The 18,544-nt window shown below is 39.9% G+C and overlaps 2 protein-coding genes across 3 annotated transcripts; one reads left to right on the forward strand and one right to left on the reverse strand.

Moving 5' to 3' along the window:
* The first annotated feature begins 1,878 nt into the window (after positions 1-1,878).
* LOC117447445 (erythroblast NAD(P)(+)--arginine ADP-ribosyltransferase) lies at positions 1,879-6,020 on the forward strand. 2 transcript variants are annotated; one of them, XM_034084199.2, is made up of 5 exons: positions 1,879-1,952; positions 2,436-2,573; positions 2,800-2,897; positions 3,006-3,712; positions 5,097-6,020. In XM_034084199.2, the coding sequence occupies exons 3-5, from the start codon at positions 2,838-2,840 to the stop codon at positions 5,167-5,169; spliced, it is 840 nt and encodes a 279-aa protein (XP_033940090.1). In that variant the 5' UTR covers positions 1,879-1,952; positions 2,436-2,573; positions 2,800-2,837; the 3' UTR covers positions 5,170-6,020. The 2 variants fall into 2 exon arrangements, with proteins under 2 accessions (XP_033940090.1, XP_071059393.1); XM_071203292.1 differs by lacking the exon at positions 1,879-1,952 and adding an exon at positions 1,962-2,066.
* Positions 6,021-6,103: 83 nt separating this feature from the next.
* On the reverse strand, positions 6,104-11,569 carry tacr3l (tachykinin receptor 3-like). The gene is made up of 5 exons (XM_034084190.2): positions 11,174-11,569; positions 10,233-10,421; positions 9,864-10,014; positions 7,561-7,757; positions 6,104-7,474 (listed from the first exon to the last, which is right to left on the reverse strand). The coding sequence occupies exons 1-5, from the start codon at positions 11,539-11,541 to the stop codon at positions 7,267-7,269; spliced, it is 1,113 nt and encodes a 370-aa protein (XP_033940081.1). The 5' UTR covers positions 11,542-11,569; the 3' UTR covers positions 6,104-7,266.
* Positions 11,570-18,544: the final 6,975 nt, after the last annotated feature.

Here is an 18,544-nt window from a genome sequence, read left to right on the forward strand (position 1 = left end):
ACAGCTGGCCTAACAGCAAATGTCTATATCCTGTGTTGGCCTAACTTGCTCATCTGTGTGCAACTTTGGGCTGAATGCCATGCATGAAAGGTGCTATATAAATTAGTATCACTCTTTCACTCTGAGACTCATAAGGCAGTACTAGATTTAGTAATATTACCATGATTTACCATTACCATTACCATCTAGCCATTTATTTACCATACTTTCATCATCATCATCTTTATTTAAAGAGACTCTTGGTCCATTATTACAAGACATACAACACTCAAATATAAATTAAAAAAGGCAGTTATACCAATGTTTCCACAGAGGTGACTGGTATCGTACAGCACTGAGACACGGATTTGACAGCAGCATAATGACAGAGTTATGAGAAACATTCAATCGACAGATGAATTTGTACATCAGACCTCTCAAAAGAGCATGGAACGTGTTGACTCGTGCATTACAGAACATTTCACTTGCACTGCACCACCTTGGTTTTCTAAGCAGTATATGCAAACAGTCATTATATGCAACCTGGAGCTTCTGGAGGCTCTCCTTCTTATACTTGACCCACAAGAGGGCAGTATAGAGAGGAGTACAATAAGCTCTAAAGAGGTTCACCTTAACCTTATCTGAACACCAAGAGAATTTTTCTAGCCAACATGTTGGCTTGTATATAAAACACACCGCTGGCTATACATGTCATCATCATCAGCCATTTAATCTGTGATGATGTGTCCCAGATACTTGTGTTACAGCAAACAGACAGCACCTGTCCTGATAGATAGAATGTTGGAAAACAAAGGTTCTTATCCCCTTTTGCTCTGCAGATCATTACAGCGCTCTTCTTAGCATTGTATTTAACGTCAAATTTGACTCCGTAATCAGAACAAACATTTAGCAACTGTTGAAAACATCTCTGAAACTCTGAAAATGTCATATTGCTAGTTTACCATAAAAGGCCAATTCGACCGATTGGTTGAGCATATTTTCCAAAAAATAATTACACCCTTGTTAAAACTTTTTTTGTGCATCAAGTTATCTAATTATGTTCAGTCAGTGCCCTGCCACTAAAATATGTCAAAAAGGATATAGTTACCTTACAAAAGTTGACCAAAAAGAGTGATTTCTTCAGCAGTGATTTTTAGCATTGCCAACTTCCTCAGAAGAAGCTAGCTGAAGGGCTTTCTGTTCAAACCACAGTGACATCTAGAGGTTGTTTTGTGCATAACATGTCAACCAAAGGGTAGAGCTGGCTGAATCAGATGGAGTTCAACTTTTTTTCAACAAGATATCAAGACACAAAATGTGCTCTACCAAATGGTGGTGCTGGCAGTTAAAGGGTTAAAGAGTTGTTATTTTATTGGTCATACCTGAAGCTTATAACATGTCAACATTACACCAACTAGGCTGTTGGATGTGTTTAATTCTCTTCATGGATACTTTTTAACTATGCCTATTATTGCTATTGTGGGCACCTTAACAACTAAACACACACACACACACACACACACACACACACACACACACACACACACACACACACACACACACACACACACACACAGACACACACACACACACACACACACACACACACACACACACACACACACACACACACACACACACACACACACACACACACACACACGCACACACACTCTTGCACACTTTCTGATTAACTAGCAGTTTACACCATTTTGTTCACAAATGACATGGACTTTTATCTTAACTATATTGCTAATACTTAAGTTTTATGTAAAACACAGTGCATTGGTGATAAGATAAGAGCATTTGTTAGAATTACAAAAGTGCTGTCACGCTTGGTTGAGCTTCTACTTGTTTCTGTGCCAGCAGGGAGGGGAGGAAGGAAGGAAGTAGGAGGAACAAACTTTTCTAAGTAGCAAGTGCTGACTGTCTCGGGGGAGCACCAATGAAAACAGCATGAACAGTATGTTCAGGTTAGTGTTTGTGTAGTGAGAAAAGTTACTTAAATTTGTCAACAGAAGAGTATGCAATTGTCTTTTTTGTTCATCAAAACTTGTTTCACTACATTTTAAAGATTTCATTTAAAGGCAAGTTTATTTATAATTTATTAATCTACTTTTACATTCAGTAGAGCATGTATGCATTCATTCCTTACTGAATACAGCAAGTGAATGCTTAATGCAAGTAATTTGTTTCCAGTCAAGCTATAGGTAAACTGGAACACAGCATGTTAGAAAAGGGGAACCCATAGGAACAATTTATAGTTTATCAATTAAAATGTGTGTAAAAATAAAATATAACCATCCAGCTTTAGCCATTTGTAGGCTGAACTATTTATATATTTGTTTCTGTTGTTTCTTTTCATCAGAAAGTGCTTACTTCAGTAATTCAGTAGCTCTAACAGAAGGAATAGCTCGACATCAGCGATCTGAATGGCATGTTATTTCCTTCCACAGGAAAGGAAAAGGTGTTGCTCAGCCTGATAAGTTTTGACTTCACCAGAGACAGTGTTCTGCAGAGAATTATCACTCCCCTGCAGTTCGATGAAACAAGACGTGATTTTGGTTCCAAGAAATTAATTTGCTTATCTTAAGGTATGTGTCTTTCAATATTTTCTTTTCATTTTAGGGTTGCAAACGTTCTTGTTATCTAGGGTGCTTTTTTCCTATAGGGAGGAAAACTGTTAATGGTAGATCTAGGATGGTAGGCTTGTCCAAACAAAGTATTGGAGCAACAAGATAGATCATCCCATTGTTGGACTGTGTACAACTTTCTGTTCAAGTTTGGTCCTGCAAAGCTTTTCTGGGATTTCTGTTTCAGCATTCTGCGCAGACAGTACACGGGAAAAGGCATTAAAAATGTGCAACAGAAGAAAAATGCTTCTAGCCTCAATTGTTTTCACAGCTCTCTTCTACAAAGTAAGTTGTATTGATCTTACTAATAGCCATCAAAACCTGATGTTATGTTAGAATAAAATAATAATATTCACCTCTCTATCTATATTTTAAACTCCATACTCAATAAAGGTGACTGCAGAGAGCGCAACACTGGACATGGCCCCAGATGCCATAGACGACATGTACAATGGATGCCGTAAAGAGGCCTTGGAGAAGTTTGTCCACTCTGGGCTCCTAAAGCAGGAGCTAAACAGCAGTGAGGGATTCCAGAAAGCATGGAGCGCAAATAGTCTGTGTTCAAAGCCGATCCCTGGAGGAACAAAAGAACATATGGCTGCACTTTTGGCATATGTTGAAGGGGATGACGATTTTTCCAAGACTTTTGACAATGCAGTACAGACAATGGGAAATGTTAGTACCTATGAAAGCCAGTTCCATTACAAGTCGCTTCACTTCCTGCTCATGGATTCAATGTCGCTGCTGCATCCAAATACGTGTGAGACTGTGCATATTATCAGAGAGAAATACACAGCACAACAGGGCTCAAAAGTGAGATTTGGAAAATTCACCAAAGTTTGGTCAAGCTACAGTTCAATGAAGTCTATGGAGGATTTTGATGATCAGGTCGTCTTTAATATCACTTCTTGCTTCTTCATCAAACTGGGAACCAACATTTGCAGTGCAGACACGGGCATGGCCCTCTTATCTCCGGCGGAAGTGTTTACTGTGGTTGCAGCAAAGGACATAAAGGATGAGGATAATGATTCTAAATACACTGCAATCGTTTTGACACACTCATCCCTGCAAAGCACACACAACTGTTACAGTCTGTCACGGTAAGACATTTTTTGGATTAAAATATTGCATGTTTTTCTCAATCCCACAATAAGTAAGAGTGATTAAATAATAATGAATTCAAAATGCTCCTTAATCAAAACGTTGTTTCATCTATAAATTCATGAAATATTACTTGGCGTCTAATTTGTGAAATAACTCAAAAGACCACATCGTTTTATCTGGCCTCATGTACATTTAACAGCATTCTCATCCTTATATACATTTGAAAATGAGCAAATATGCAATAATCAAACTTAGAAGAGGAGTTTAACCCTCGATAGTCAAACTTACAGCCTGTGTGAGCAGAGGTAAAGGTTTGGGCAGGGAGTGTTAAGACGAAGAGGTTCTTAGAAAAAAAGAAAAAAACATGTAACTGCTAATGTTTTAAGCAAACAAGGTCATGATTAAATTGGTAAACAATAATGTTTACAATAATGTAAAAATGCATACAGCCACATACATTGCTCTTTTATAATGAGTCTTTGACAATATTCATAATTTTCAAAAATATCTAATAGTTGTCCCTTTTCTGTTGCATTTTCAGTGTCAATTATTTATTTATTTTGACAGACGATAACCTACAAATGGGGGGGGGGGGGTGTTGGAGGGAGCATGTGCAGGAACAACTTACGACATTATTCAATGTCCATAATAATTCCCTTTATCTGAAAATAAAAAAAACATCTAAACTATTTGTTCACCAAAAAATACAGAGGAGTTAGGGGATTATTTACGACCAGATTAGATTGAAAGTGGTGACATTAACTAATTACCCACGCATGTATAAAGAAAACTATTAACCCTTAGAGCATTAGTGTTCATTCAAACAGTCCTTAGTGCATTTCACAACATTGGGACCTAATGATTAAATAATGTTTTTTTAAGTAACAGGATCTTTATTCATCACAAAACAAATTATCATTCACTTATTTACAAATGAATTCTAAGTGTCGAAGTATTTTAGGGTCGAATGTTGTAAATGGTACGAAAGTTGTTGAGGTTGTAATTTCACAGTTTGCTCACCACCAACATTGTTTTTTAAGGCTCAGGGCTTTTCCTGGGGGCTTGTAACAACCCCCCCAACGTTGGATTTTGATTATAATGTTGCTGTTTCCTGATTGAGGCTCAACAGCTTAACCCTGTTCACTTTATACCAGGAAGAAGAGCACAGAGGAAACAACAATTCCAGAAATCTGTTAAATAAAATCTCTGGAATATCCAAAACTGTTGATTGTCAGACATTTAGATTTGTGTGTATGCCTTCTCACTTGTAGTGAGAAATTGGTTGGGAAAAATATATATTTCCCGGTCTCTAAGATATTTAGACATAACAATATTACCCAGCATATTCATCACTCTCTCTTTGTCTCCATCTCTCTCTAGGTCCCCAGCTGATGTCTCCAGCCAGTGGCTTGTGTTGATGCTTGTGACTTTCTCTCTTTTTTTCTTTAACTAGACAGATGAAAAAGTAATCAGCAACTCAGATTGCATTGGGAGTTACTAAAACACAAAATGCTGCTTTGTTTGTAGCCGAACAACAAACCATCTGTGTGGTTGAAATGCTGACAGTTAATGTCGCGTAGGCTTTTGTAGTTGCTTGCAAAAAATACAGTAATTTCAGTTTTTCTTTATTACTACCAAAACATTTTCTTCATGCATATCAGCAGAATTATATACTCTCTGATGAGACCTCTGCTTTTTTGTAGATATTTTTTGTGGATATTTTAAATGTGTGTTAGTGTGTGTGCAGTAGAGAGAGGGGAGGGGGGCTTTAAGATGAGTTGAGCTTTATATAAACACATATACTGGTTGGATTGCTCTTCTATTCTCTCAAAACTTTTTACAACCGTTTATACATTCACCTTTGAGAATCTTTCCATGTGACAACTACACTTACAGCAGTTTGAAAACTTTGGATTGTCTGGATCCTGGCCTATACAGTAAAGTGGCCTCATGCAATTTGACCTAGAAACCCAACCAAATGTCCTTTAAAATCACCACATAGTGTAATTTAAAGTCATGCCGTCGTTTCTTTCTGGAAGAATTACAAATAAAGACAAAACTGCTCACCAATAGAACGGACACATTGTGAAGCATCACACACAAACCAATCAACAAAGGAATCAACTCATGTTTTATCATTGACTCAATGTGAATATATGTTTTTATAGAAGACTTCCCAGCATGCCTTTTTCCAAATTACATTTTTATTTTTCAGAGAACAGACTTTTAATCTTTTTTTGTGGCTATGTGAAATGTAATGGTTGTTTCTTTTTAAGATGAAAACAATAAAAAAGATGATGAAGAGTTGTGGTGAATGTAATCCTTATAGCTGCACCCATATTAATACTAAACATTTCAAGTGGAACAAAGTAAGAGCAGCTGCAGAGATCTGTGTTGAGTCATGAACGGACTATTCAAACTGTAAGTGACTTTAAATAATCTCGTTTTCTGTTTTTACAGCACTAAAACAACACCAAAACACAAATGTACCGTAAAGGCTATATTTACTTTGTGTGTGTGTCAAATGTGTGTTTAAGTCTGCACCGAACATCAGAATGTCATAACACATACTGTACATACACTTATTATATACAACAAGTAACTCTTACTGAGTTGAGTGAACTACAGTACAGTACAAGTGGATTTGAACTTGGCTTAAATGGCACACACTTTCTACGACAAACAACAAATACAGCAACAAGCACTTGTGAATTGAAATCCAACCAGGATCATTTGAGTCAGTCACTTTAATGGATTCCAGGGCATTATAACGATGTAAGAGCAGCATTAATACCGACCCTACAGTTCATTCAGTTCGAGTAACTGTCTGAAGGCATTAAATACACGCATACCATGAGTAGAGCATTATACCAAATGCACATACTTCCATGTTATATTAAAGCATCTCGTTTAACATTAAATAAATAGTATTATCATTGTGATGTGTTAGATATCTAAATAAATACATTTCTTATGTTTGAACATTTTTATATAAATAAATAATAAAGAGATGTACTGTGTGACTATTGGTGGAATTGAACTCAGTGGGATATTTTACCAGCAGAGATTTTTTTACATTTTGGCAAATTAGCACCATTGAAGTTATGCTGAATACGCATTAAGCAGTTCCTTTGCACGACTTCTGCAGTTTTAAGGAGGGTTTATACTTGATAATAATATAATAATAATAGATTTATTTTGTTAGCGCTTTTACAGGTGCTCAAAGTCGCTTTACAAAGATGGTGAAAAAATGAAATATCCCTTGAAAGAGTTGGTTACACTTAATCCAAATGTATGTGTGTTATGTCTGAGTGCTTTAATGCTTCCAGTGTGTCACACAAACTGCTGCAGCTGTTGATAAACGGGTCAAATGATCGGGGAGACATGTCTCACAGCTAAAACAGTTTGAGGCGTTCACCACAACTGAGTTAAGTAAATCATTTGAAATGATCAGCTCTAAGTAAACCAAATACAGTCCAATCAGCATTTTCTATCTCAAAGTAATGTGCGTATTAAACCTGTTGAGCTGCATTGTGTCGAGTGGAGAAAACTAACTGTCTTTATGACTGGGCTCAGAGTTGAGTCTGAGACAGGTGCTCTTCTTTTTGCTGAGGATGCTGGGGTCCACCCGAGAGAGGGTGCACACGGTGCTCTGGCGACCCGGTCCAAGTCTTGTGTTTCGGAGCTCCAGCTCATCGTAGCTCGAAACGTGGACAAAGGGACACCAGCAGAAAGCCCTCTTGAAGCCGGCCCGAAACCTGCACCCAAATCACCACGACATGTAATCACACTGCAGTTTATGGGAACAGTTCCTGGGTTGTTGTGGAGGCTTATTTGCACTCACCTGCTGTTGAGGCAGCAGTAGATGATGGGGTTGTACATGGTCGAGCTCATTGCCAGCCACAGCACAGACAGGTAAACCTGCTGGATGTACTTCCACCTGCTCAGACACTTGTTGAGACCCGTCACCATGAAGTAGACATGATAGGGCAGCCAGCAGAGGGCAAAGGTCACGACTACGATGATCATCATCTTTACCACCTGGAAGAGGAAGGAGGGAAATGACTAGTAACTCAACATTTCAAGAACTCTCCTCAGCATTCAAACTGAACAACTGCAGCTCAGGTTTACCCTGTTTGCATTGAAACGACAAACTGATTATATATTCTATAGGCTGTTTGGGAAAAGCGCAATTATCAGGCAAGGCTGTTATAGTTGAGGCATAAAGTTAAAACAGAGAGGAAATCAAATCCGATGTGAACAACTAAATCGCAAAGTTGCAGGCTGTCAAAAGGAGCAGTACGGCAGCAGAGTCACTTCAAAGGATGTCTTCCAAAGGGTACTTTAATATTATTGTTATTAACATTTGATTGGTGCAGCTTTTAAATTATCCATCTTTTTTCACACTGAATGAAAAGAAGAAAGCTTAAAAAAATTACGATTCGTCCCTGAGGTTAATATACCCTTTCAACTGGAGAAACATCAAATGAAGGAAGCAAAACTCTCTAAATGTCATTTCACTGTGATTTTGAATATCTGAACCCATGGATAAATATGCAAATTGTCTCTGAAGTAGGGAGCATGTTGTCCGTTCTCCTTCATTCTGATCCCAATAACGTTTCCATTCAACGGAAGAGAGGGAAAGGTTGGTGATGACGCATCGGACCCGGCAGGTTCCAGGTGTGACAGATGAGAGAGCAGTCCACAACTCATCAGCGCTTTGCAGCATAATGCAGAGCTGTGGGGGGGGGGGGGGGGGGGGGAGCAGGAGGCCATTACAGCATCAGCAGAGGCTCATCTGGGGGACGGAGATGAGAGCAACTTCCTCTTATCTCCAGCCCAAATGGCATCTTGTCAGCACAGGCCTTTGAATCAAGCACGACATTGTCTTGAAACCTTTGTCTCCTGACATTTATAGATCTCTTTAATCTCCCACCGCTCAAATTGGCCAGCAATATGAGCCTCTGATGATTTCTGTTTTTCTATAAAGCCCTGGAAAAGATTTTGAATGGCAACTTGCACCTGTTGCTGTGTCGATTTCTGCATAATGAATATGTGTGGTATAGTGATGCCAAAAAAACCTTAACAATACAACTTTTTTTAAAGTATTTGTTTTTGTAGTTTGTTTCTCATCTAACATGTATTTCACAAATACAAAAAAAGGTGTATTAAGTTAAATTGATTGTAATTTTGATATTATCGAGAAAAAAATGCAAACTAATTATTTGCGTTTTTTAATCCAAAACATTGTTTGTCACTGAATAATCCCCTTGTCCTGGAACTGTCTGCTCACTAATCCGACAGTTATACCTGCAGAATTTCTAATTTATCAATACATTCTGTATTTCTGTATAGTGTTGGGTGATAATCCTGCGGCTGTCTTTATAGATGCTCATCATGACAGCTGTGATGACCTTAATCCCCCCCCCTCCTCTCTCACAATAGCTGCTGCAGAGTCTGGCTGATGATGAGCTACACTGGGATATGATCCTCTGGATGCATTCTAAGTCTAGACTCTAGACAATTGGATAACATGTTTTCAGAAGTCAATATTAAAAATGACAAGTATAGTTCTAACTGTTCTGAGGTAAGTGTTCTCAGTTTGCACATTCATAGCACTGAACTCTGTGCCCTGCAGCTCCACATGACAAGTGAGCCAGTGTTTTCTCACCCTGCAGCAGATTTGCATTTAGTTGCCGATGCTACATTTAAGATTTTGGGTTGAGATATAACACGTCGATCTGATGGTTGTTATTTGTTGGTTTAGGGTTAAGAATTGATTGAAAAACGGTTTCTTTCTTCTCACTATTTTTTAAATAAAGACAACCAATATTTCCTAGCCTACTGACGTTTATCTTTATCGTCAAATGTTTGCTTACTTTTATTTTTTATGTAAAGGCTCTCAGTGTGAATGCTTTAACCAATTCCTTCATCTCCATACATATTTTATCACACATTTTATACAACATTTTGTTTTCCTATAATTTCAGATTGTAAAGAACAATTTTGTCTTGATACATCATTTTATACTTGAGAAGTAACCTACATAATATGCCTACAAATACCCCTTCTTGCTTCCACCCGAAGACACACAGAAGAAAAAGTATAAATAAAAAGTGTGAATGCATTAAAGAAATGTGCGTTTACCTTCCTTTTAGCGATGAGCTGTCTGTGGTAGTTATCAGATGAGTCTCCTGGGATCTCCCCTCCCCACAGAGTCACACCTACGATGGTGTAAGTGATGCCCATCACCACTAAGGGCAGCACGTACACCAGAACTGTCACTATGATATGATACCTGCAAAAGAGCAGAAACACAAAATCTAGTATTTATTTTTAATTGATTTGACAATGACTAGCAGGATGAAAAGGGGGGCGACAAGCACATATTTGGAGTTAATGATGCACAGAGAAATTGCCATATAAGAAACATGATAACAGCCCTGCTTGGTTATGATTATGATGATAAAGCTTGACATCAGCTAGAGGGTTCGTCAGTGAGTTTAGTGTTCTCACATGAAGGGGTCGTCTGCCATGCGGGGCCAGGCCACGTAGCAGAGGGTCCTGCGGGGCAGAGCCCGCGTGGTGGAGAAGTAGCAGAGAGGGAAGGCCAGAACCACGGCCAGACTCCAGATACACACGATAACTCCTGTGGTGGCCTTCGCCGACAGACGGGGCTTCAGAGGGTGGATTATGGCCATGTACCTGCAGGTCAGAGGTCACAGCGTCCTCCTGAGTTATAACTGCACACACATGAAAGTCTACAGGAAATGGGTTTTAAGAAGAGGTTTCTCGTTCTGTGACCCTTATCACCTGAGGTGGGTCGTTCCAAAGTCAAAGGGTCGTGATGGCAAAAGTATTGCTGCCCTTCAATTCTTAAAATCCCAGAAAAGCCCAGCCTTAGGATATGGGACTTTTAGTCATTTCAAATAGGCAACACATTTTGCATAGTATTCTCTGATTCACTCAATGTATTGCTAAGATGATTTTCAAGTAAATTATTGTATTAGGTGATCCTTCCTTATTTGTGTTATAACTCTTCACTGTTTATCACGTAACTGATTAAAGCAAAGGTTTTCTCAATTGAATACTAGACAAGGTTATAAAGTAAAAACACAGAAGCATGAGATTTCTTTTCCGATATGGATTAATAATGGTCATCACAACTACTGTATAAGAGCAATTCATCCTTCATAGAGAGTTAACAATCCCTTTAATTATCATTCATAGTGCAATCATTTACAGATATCTATATATTGATATAGGCTATTCTTATATAAAGTAAGTAAAAGTACCCAAATGTTTGTTTATTTACCAAATTACTGTGGAATGTAAATGCGTAACATAATCTGTAATGCAAACACTAAATGGAAATAGAAAACAAGTTATGATATATGATCAAGACATAAATATCCCTTGCATTGCCTGCTGTTGGTATATCATATTTCCCCCCATACCTGTCGATGGCTATCGCGGTCATTGAGTAGATGCTGGCGAACACAGCAGTGACCGGGAAGAAGTTGTGAAACCTGCAGTAAACCTCTCCAAAGTACCACTCTCCGTGCGCCGCGTAGATGAAGTTGATGAGGGTGTTGAAGGCAGCCATGGAGACATCAGAGAAAGCCAAATTCAGCAGGAAATAGTTGGTGACAGTTCTCATTCGCTTGTGTGCCAGAATAATCCAAATCACTATCAAGTTTCCGAAAACTGCCACCAACAGGACCGTGCTGTAAGCCACCGACCACAGCGCGATGCGCCACGCGGGCTGCACGAACTGGTTGGTCAGATTTCTGGTTGAGTTTGATTCATCGCGTTCAGAGGCCATTCCTCTGTCCTCGGTCTGATCTGCTGCTGTCAGCTGCTGGCAGGACAACAAACACTTTGAGTCTGATACGCAACATACACGCAGCATGTGACCGAGAGAGAGAGAGACAGAGGGCTCCTGATGCAGCCACTCACACAGATGTAGTGAAGGATAAAAACATAGAAAATCTATTCAGGTTTTTTTTACCATCTTTTTAAGCCTGTCAAAATTCCTTATCATGATAGGCTGCCAAGCTGATATAAGTAGGGCTTGTAGACTTTTTAAAACAACTTTACAAGTTTGCTCAAAAATTGCAACTGCATTGTTGTAATTGTATCCCATCCCATGGGACTATTTTCTAGGCATACTGCTACGGTTTTCCTTGCATTAAAGCTGTCTAAAGTGACTTGATTTACTTTCAGTGTGATAGAGTTAATCCCTCATAGCTGTGCCATCAAAAACAATGCTTCAGAAATGTATGTGTTTTATAATCTCAAAACAGATCAACTCTAAAGGCCATAAGTGTTGGAAAAGCGTTTTGATGATGTAACTCTCGGAATATTTGTCAATGTATTGTTTGGGTGAATAACATTTAATTCAAAATGTTCTTTTCATGCTTCTCATCCAAAATTATTTTGTAATGTGTTTTAATTTTCAATTATGTTTGACTGCAAGAGAGATTGTATTTCTCTAAAATAACCACATCTTCTAAAATAACTACAATTACATTGCATTATATCAAACATGTATTTAAACAACATATTACAATGTTGAAATCTCTCAAAGTGCATGCCCTGAAAAGACAAAGCCACCAAAAGTGTTTGACAATGTGCATGTCAGAGATACCATAATTATCAGTTTCATGTTAACATGTTGTTACTACAATTGTGAAGAGTTTATAAGCTCAGATAGATCCCATTTATTGACCCATCACTAACTAAACCCAAATGGTTAAATAGTTTTAATCAAAATAGTCTATCATTTTAAAACCATCCTAAATATGTGAACGTTGGTAAATCTTGAACTTGGGAATCTTTCCAATTGCCTCCACCAATCCCATATTATGTGATATCAGCATTTCCAGAGTGCCTAATATGTTGAAATCCAAACTGAGGCCAGTGAAGACATCTCTGCCCCGATAAGCACACGGTATACTACTTGGAACAACCTTAAAAAAGCTTTTGAGTGTACTTGCTGTGCCTATTTTTATAAGCTCCATTTTATAAATTCTTCTTTATATTATCCGGTCCGGTCCACAATACAAACACCAGAATGTCAGAAAGTCTGTATCCTCTCAGCAAGACCTCATTACAGAGGCCACCTCTTTTTGGCCACTCCCTGTTTCAAATGTCAATGTTCAAACCTCTAACGAACACACCCTGTTCCCCCTTACTGAAAAGGTTGCACGCGATTAGATAACAGCTGATAATATCATTAGCTGCATCAACAATTATTTTTCCTCTTTTCATATGAATAATTTAGCCATCACTTAATCCCAAGGGAGGCAACAGCAGTGGAGATGAGAGCCTTACTCTGTCTGGTTTCTGATCTGTGTGTAACAGGATGACGTTTGGGCTCCCATGCTGTTTAACTGCAAACATTTCATTGAGTGCAGTTTTATTATTATATGTCTGAACCTATTTGAACCCCTGTGAAAAGCCACACAGACTGACATACATTTATGCCCAGCTGGTGTGAAAAGTTGATTGGAAATCACAGAGAGGTGAGAGGAGTAATCACCGTTTCTCCTTAAGAAAGCAACTTCTAATTTCGAACAGTACAACGAAAAATGAGAAGGCAATTGGAAAGATTACCATGTTCACGTTTTACCAGCGTTCAGGTCATAAAGATCGTTTTAAAATGATAGACTATTTTGATTAAAAACTATTTAACCATTTGGGTTTAGTTAGTGATGGGTCAATAAGTGGGATCTATCTGAAAAATGCATCTAAAAATGTGACCTCAACTACATACTTGATTTTTGTGAGGGGTCAAAAGCAAAACCATTGTTTTTATCTTTACCATGAGCTGCCTTTTATAAACTCATATGTTTTAGCATGTACATTTAAACTTACTGGTTGTCAGATAAGTGTAGTATAGTAAAGGTACAATATTGCTTTTTAAATTGTGGTCGAGTAGTATACAGTAGAGTAACAATTTAAGGACAAGTACTTAAATTGTCCTTAAATTGTCATTTAAGCATGATTCTTAAATGCAAAATGTACTCAGGTACTTTCCACCACTGGAGGGCAGTGACTGTAAGTCATCCACTCATCACATCTATTCTTGGGCTTTGAAGCTTTTCTGCTGTCTTCTGGCACGAAACATTAGGGTGAATGTGTGTGCATGCATGTGTGTGTATTGTGACGGTCACACATTTGAGCATAGTATGAACACAACTGTGAACTACAAGTGCACACATTTAAATATCCTTTAAACCGACAACTCAAAAAGTAAAATACTGACTGAATGTTTTGTGTGTTTGACATTGTAACAGGGTGGCTCTGTTATAAATCGTGATATTCAATCATATATTAAATGTTAAACAGGTTAGGATGCTACTGTATACTGAGAGAAATGTGTGTGTGTGTGTGTGTGTGTGTGTGTGTGTGTGTGTGTGTGTGGTGTGTGTGTGTGTGTGTGTGTGTGTGTGTGTGTGTGTGTGTGTGTGAGAGAGAGAGAGAGAGAGAGAGAGAGAGAGAGAGAGAGGAGAGAGAGAGAGAGAGAGAGAGAGAGAGAGAGAGAGAGAGAGAGAGAGAGAGAGAGAGAGAGAGAGAGAGAGAGAAAGGGAGAGAGCGGGAGCAGCTTATGATCAAGTGACTGATCCGACTGGATTACACGTCTAAATGGAGCTCAGGACTTCCCTTTAGAGAGAGTGAGAGGAATGGAAGTGTTCGGAGGGGTCTTGTGGAGGGGAAATATATGAAAGGTTAAAAGGTCATCAACATTTTAACATTTACTAGATTAGTGATTCCCAACCTCGTGTTCAGCACCCCTCCGAGCGGTCACAAGATGCATCTGTGGGTTCAAGGGATGATTTAATGGACAGGAAGGGAAATATATATGTTTTTTAGACATTCATTTAGACTCTTTTGGGAAATAGAGGGTTATTGATACAAAGGTTTCCCTCTATGAAATGAATGATTACATCAACAGCAAGGCTTATAACTATATGGTTTAATTCAGCAAGATACCTTTTACAGCCTCAACTTGTTGTGCAAGTAGCTAAAGTTAAACTATGATTTGTTGGATACTCAGCTCAACGATAGTTATGGTTCTCGCCAGCGGATTGTTTTGAAACTAGCACTTAATGTGTTTTTTGGCATTGTGTCCACCATTTCCAAAGCTCTTAATTGCGTGATTAAAATATGGACCCGAGTTACAACCTATTTAAACCTATAAATATAATATGAATGTCAATTACATAGAGCTATATTATATTATAATGTTGACAAGGTTAACACTCAAACTGCCCTAACACTCATGGTGCAAGCACCTATTCCATGTTGGCCCATCTAACCCCACTGACACTGACTATAAACCCTTCATCCCTTTAACTATGAACTGCACATTCCAACAATATATTTTTCACATTTCTAACACTACCTCATATAAAACTGCAGATTTCTCCAATTTAAATGACACATGTTTTTTTCTAAGTTTGAGTAATTTGGCATTTATATTGTTGTTTGTTTATTTATTAATATTTCTTATAAACATGTATCTTACTTTTTTTATTAAACATTTATTTTAATAATAGTTGTATTTTTGACAACTTCATTTTCTGTACTGTGTATACAACATAGCAAATTCCTATCATGTGTAAATCTACCTAAACCTTTTTCTGATTCTATTTCAGCCATATCATTCAATTATAAGACGGTTAATTTTATGTCTACATACAGTGGTGCCAGCAGAACTTTTCAGGTCATTCGTCAGGTTTAAAGTTACCATTTTACCAAAACAGTAAATCCACTGCTGCTTAACCAGGGTGCAGAGTTCACCGAGGTCACAGTCGACTCACTAACCCCTGATTCAGAGCCACCTATAATGATCAACCCTCAGCAGCTGTGAATGTAAATCTGTAGGCTCTTGTATCAGTGAAGCTGCCTGACCTAGCATGTAGTCTAATTGTTTTTAGAGAACTTCAAAGTTGTACCCAACTAACAGAACGACTCTGATTGGTTTAGAAAGCAAACCACAAGTGGCCAACTCTGTTAGGGTTGAGTGAAGCAGGCAGGACCCAAATGCAGAATAAACAAAAAATAACTTTATTTCAAGGTTTTAAATATGAACAAACTACCCCGTGAACACAGTCATAGACAAACAAGGATCCAACAATGACAGACAGAAAAACTAGAACTTAAATGCACACAAGACTAATCACACAAACAAGACACAGGTGAGGATGGAGGAGAAAACACAGGGGCACAAAGTGAACACAATCAGGAAATCATGACCACCACGCTCAACATCCTGGCTCCGGAAAAAAAGAGGAAATCCACTTTCCAACGGTCTTCTCCCTGGTTCACGGATGCCCTCCATCGCATGAAAACCTGCGGTCGACAGCTGGAGAGACTATGGAGGAAGCAGGCTCTCGCCGTCCACCTACTGGCCTTCAGAGAACACCAAAGTGCCTATGCTACTGCTCTAAAAAACGCCCGCTCTGCATACTTCTCGTCAATAATAGACAACGGCAAAAGCAATCCTAGAACCTTATTCTCCACTATCAACCGCCTTCTCAACTCCACCAACACAGGCCCCCCAGCTGCCTCTCCAGAACTCTGTAATGACTTCTCTGCTTTCTTTAAAAACAAGATCGCAGATATCAGAGCAACCATTACAGCCTCAACAGTAGCTCGGACCCCACCCACCTGCTCTCGCTTCATCAACGGAATCACCCTCTGCAGCTTCAACGAGGTGACGTCATCTGCACTGCTAGCCATCATAGGCAAATCAAAGCCTACCAGCTGCTCCCTCGACCCCATACCCACCCCGCTGCTAAAAGCCTGTTCGCCAACCCTGGTTAATTTCCTGACAACACTCATCAACAAGTCACTACAGACTGGTGAGATGACATGTATGAGACCTTCCAATCAGGTTTCCGCCCTGCACACAGTACAGAAACAGCCCTAATAAAAGTAGCCAACGACCTACTGATGGCAGCCGACTCTGGGTCACCCAGCATCCTGGTCCTTCTTGACCTGAGTGCGGCTTTCGACACAGTGGACCATACCATCCTCCTCCACCGCCTCGAGACCTACACCAGGGTGACAGACACGGCTCTGAAGTGGTTCTCAAGCTACCTCACCAACCGGAAGTACCACGTGTCTCTGGGGGGTTCCAGGTTTGACGACACCGCAGTGACATGCGGGGTCCCTCAGGGCTCAGTGCTGGGGCCGATCCTGTTTTTAATCTATCTATTACCTCTGGGTCATATCATCAGACAACATAACATCAACTTCCACTGCTATGCCGACGACACTCAGGTCTACATCAAAACACAACCCAATACCACCACTATCCAAACACTAAACACCTGCCTGGAAGACATCCGCTCCTGGATGACCACCAACTACCTTCAGCTCAACAGCAGCAAGACGGAGGCAATCCTGATAGGCACCACCGACCAGCTTGCCAAGGCCGCCAACATCAGCCCCTCCCTTGATGGTCAGCTCATTCCTCTCTCCTCCGTTGTCACCAACCTCGGTGTAAGGTTTGACCCCACTCTGTCTTTCCAAGCCCACATCAAACATATCACCAAGACCTCCTTCTTTCACCTGAAAAACATTTCCCGACTGAAGCCCTCACTCTCAACTGATGACATAAAAAAACTGGTTCATGCACTCGTCTTCTCAAGACTAGACTATTGCAATGCACTCCTCTCCGGTCTCTCAGCCAAATCCATCAACCGCTTGCAACTTGTCCAGAACAGCACAGCCAGAGTTCTCACCGGTACAAAAAGGTCCGCACACATAACCCCCATACTTGCAAAACTACACTGGCTCCCAGTCCACTACAGGATCCAGTTTAAGGTTCTGTTCCTCACGTACAAAGCCCTGAATGGACAAAGCCCAAAATACCTCTGTGACCTCATTCATACCCAGACATCTACCCGCTATCTCCGCTCCAGCCACGCTCCTCTTCTTTACATCCCCCGCACACGTCTCCGAACAATGGGAGACCGAGCCTTCTGCTCATTCGCCCCGCGACTCTGGAACTCCCTCCCAGATCAGCTGAGATCTGCCCCTTCCACCGTGGTCTTCAAAACCGGCCTTAAGACCCTCTTCTTTCGGCAGGCCTTCCAATAAACTTTGAGCATGGTACACCTGGAGTACTGCCATTTTTATCGCTATCTCGCTATATTTTTGTACTCTATTTTATATTTTATTTTTTTATTTCTTATTATTATTACCATTATTTGTTTAATCTCTCAAAGTGTATCAGTATCCGTATTATTATTATCAACAGACAAGACAGGGGACGGATCCCAGACGTCCCTAAAAAAAACAAAGTGGAGGGACCGGAGGAGGGACCCAGACGGACATCCCGGGGCAAAGCAGATGTAAGGGTTTAGCCAGCATGCTGATGTTTTTGTTATTGTTCCTGTTCTCATTGTTGTTTCTCTCATTTCAGTCTCAGCTTTCCTGCCCTTGATTGAACTCCACCTGCTTCCCTTCCCTAATTAGCCTCACCTGTGCCCCATTATCATCTCTCCCTCTGTCTATTTAGTCTGCATCCACAGTCCCTTCAGTGCCAGTTCGTCTTAGTTATTCCTAGCGTTCCAGCAGTGTTTTTCTAGTATCTGATTCCCGTGTACCGAACCTTGGATATAAAGACCTTTTTGCATCCTAATCCTCTGTCTCCGAGTCGTGCTATTGAGTCCTCCACTTGTGTTCATTCAGTCGTTACAGCAGATGCCGAGAAGGGGGACTCGGGCGGACGGCCCGGGGGCAAAGCAGAGATCAAGGAGGGGGTCTCGGGCAGAAGGCCCGGGGGCAAGGCAGAGTTCGAGGAGGGGGTC

This window comes from Pseudochaenichthys georgianus, chromosome 1 (genome assembly GCF_902827115.2).
Source record: "Pseudochaenichthys georgianus chromosome 1, fPseGeo1.2, whole genome shotgun sequence".
Taxonomy (NCBI): domain Eukaryota; kingdom Metazoa; phylum Chordata; class Actinopteri; order Perciformes; family Channichthyidae; genus Pseudochaenichthys; species Pseudochaenichthys georgianus.

Bases quoted from the DNA above. Each gene is read 5' to 3' on its own strand.
- LOC117447445 (XM_034084199.2), top strand. From the start codon at position 2,838: ATGTGCAACAGAAGAAAAATGCTTCTAGCCTCAATTGTTTTCACAGCT. The intron at 2,898-3,005 runs GTAAGTTGTATT...TACTCAATAAAG, and splicing joins TCACAGCTCTCTTCTACAAA to GTGACTGCAGAGAGCGCAAC. The intron at 3,713-5,096 runs GTAAGACATTTT...ATCTCTCTCTAG, and splicing joins AACTGTTACAGTCTGTCACG to GTCCCCAGCTGATGTCTCCA.
- tacr3l (XM_034084190.2), bottom strand. From the start codon at position 11,541: ATGGCCTCTGAACGCGATGAATCAAACTCAACCAGAAATCTGACCAAC. The intron at 10,015-10,232 runs GTGAGAACACTA...GCTCTTTTGCAG, and splicing joins ATGGCAGACGACCCCTTCAT to GTATCATATCATAGTGACAG. The intron at 7,475-7,560 runs GTGAGTGCAAAT...ATTTGGGTGCAG, and splicing joins TACTGCTGCCTCAACAGCAG to GTTTCGGGCCGGCTTCAAGA.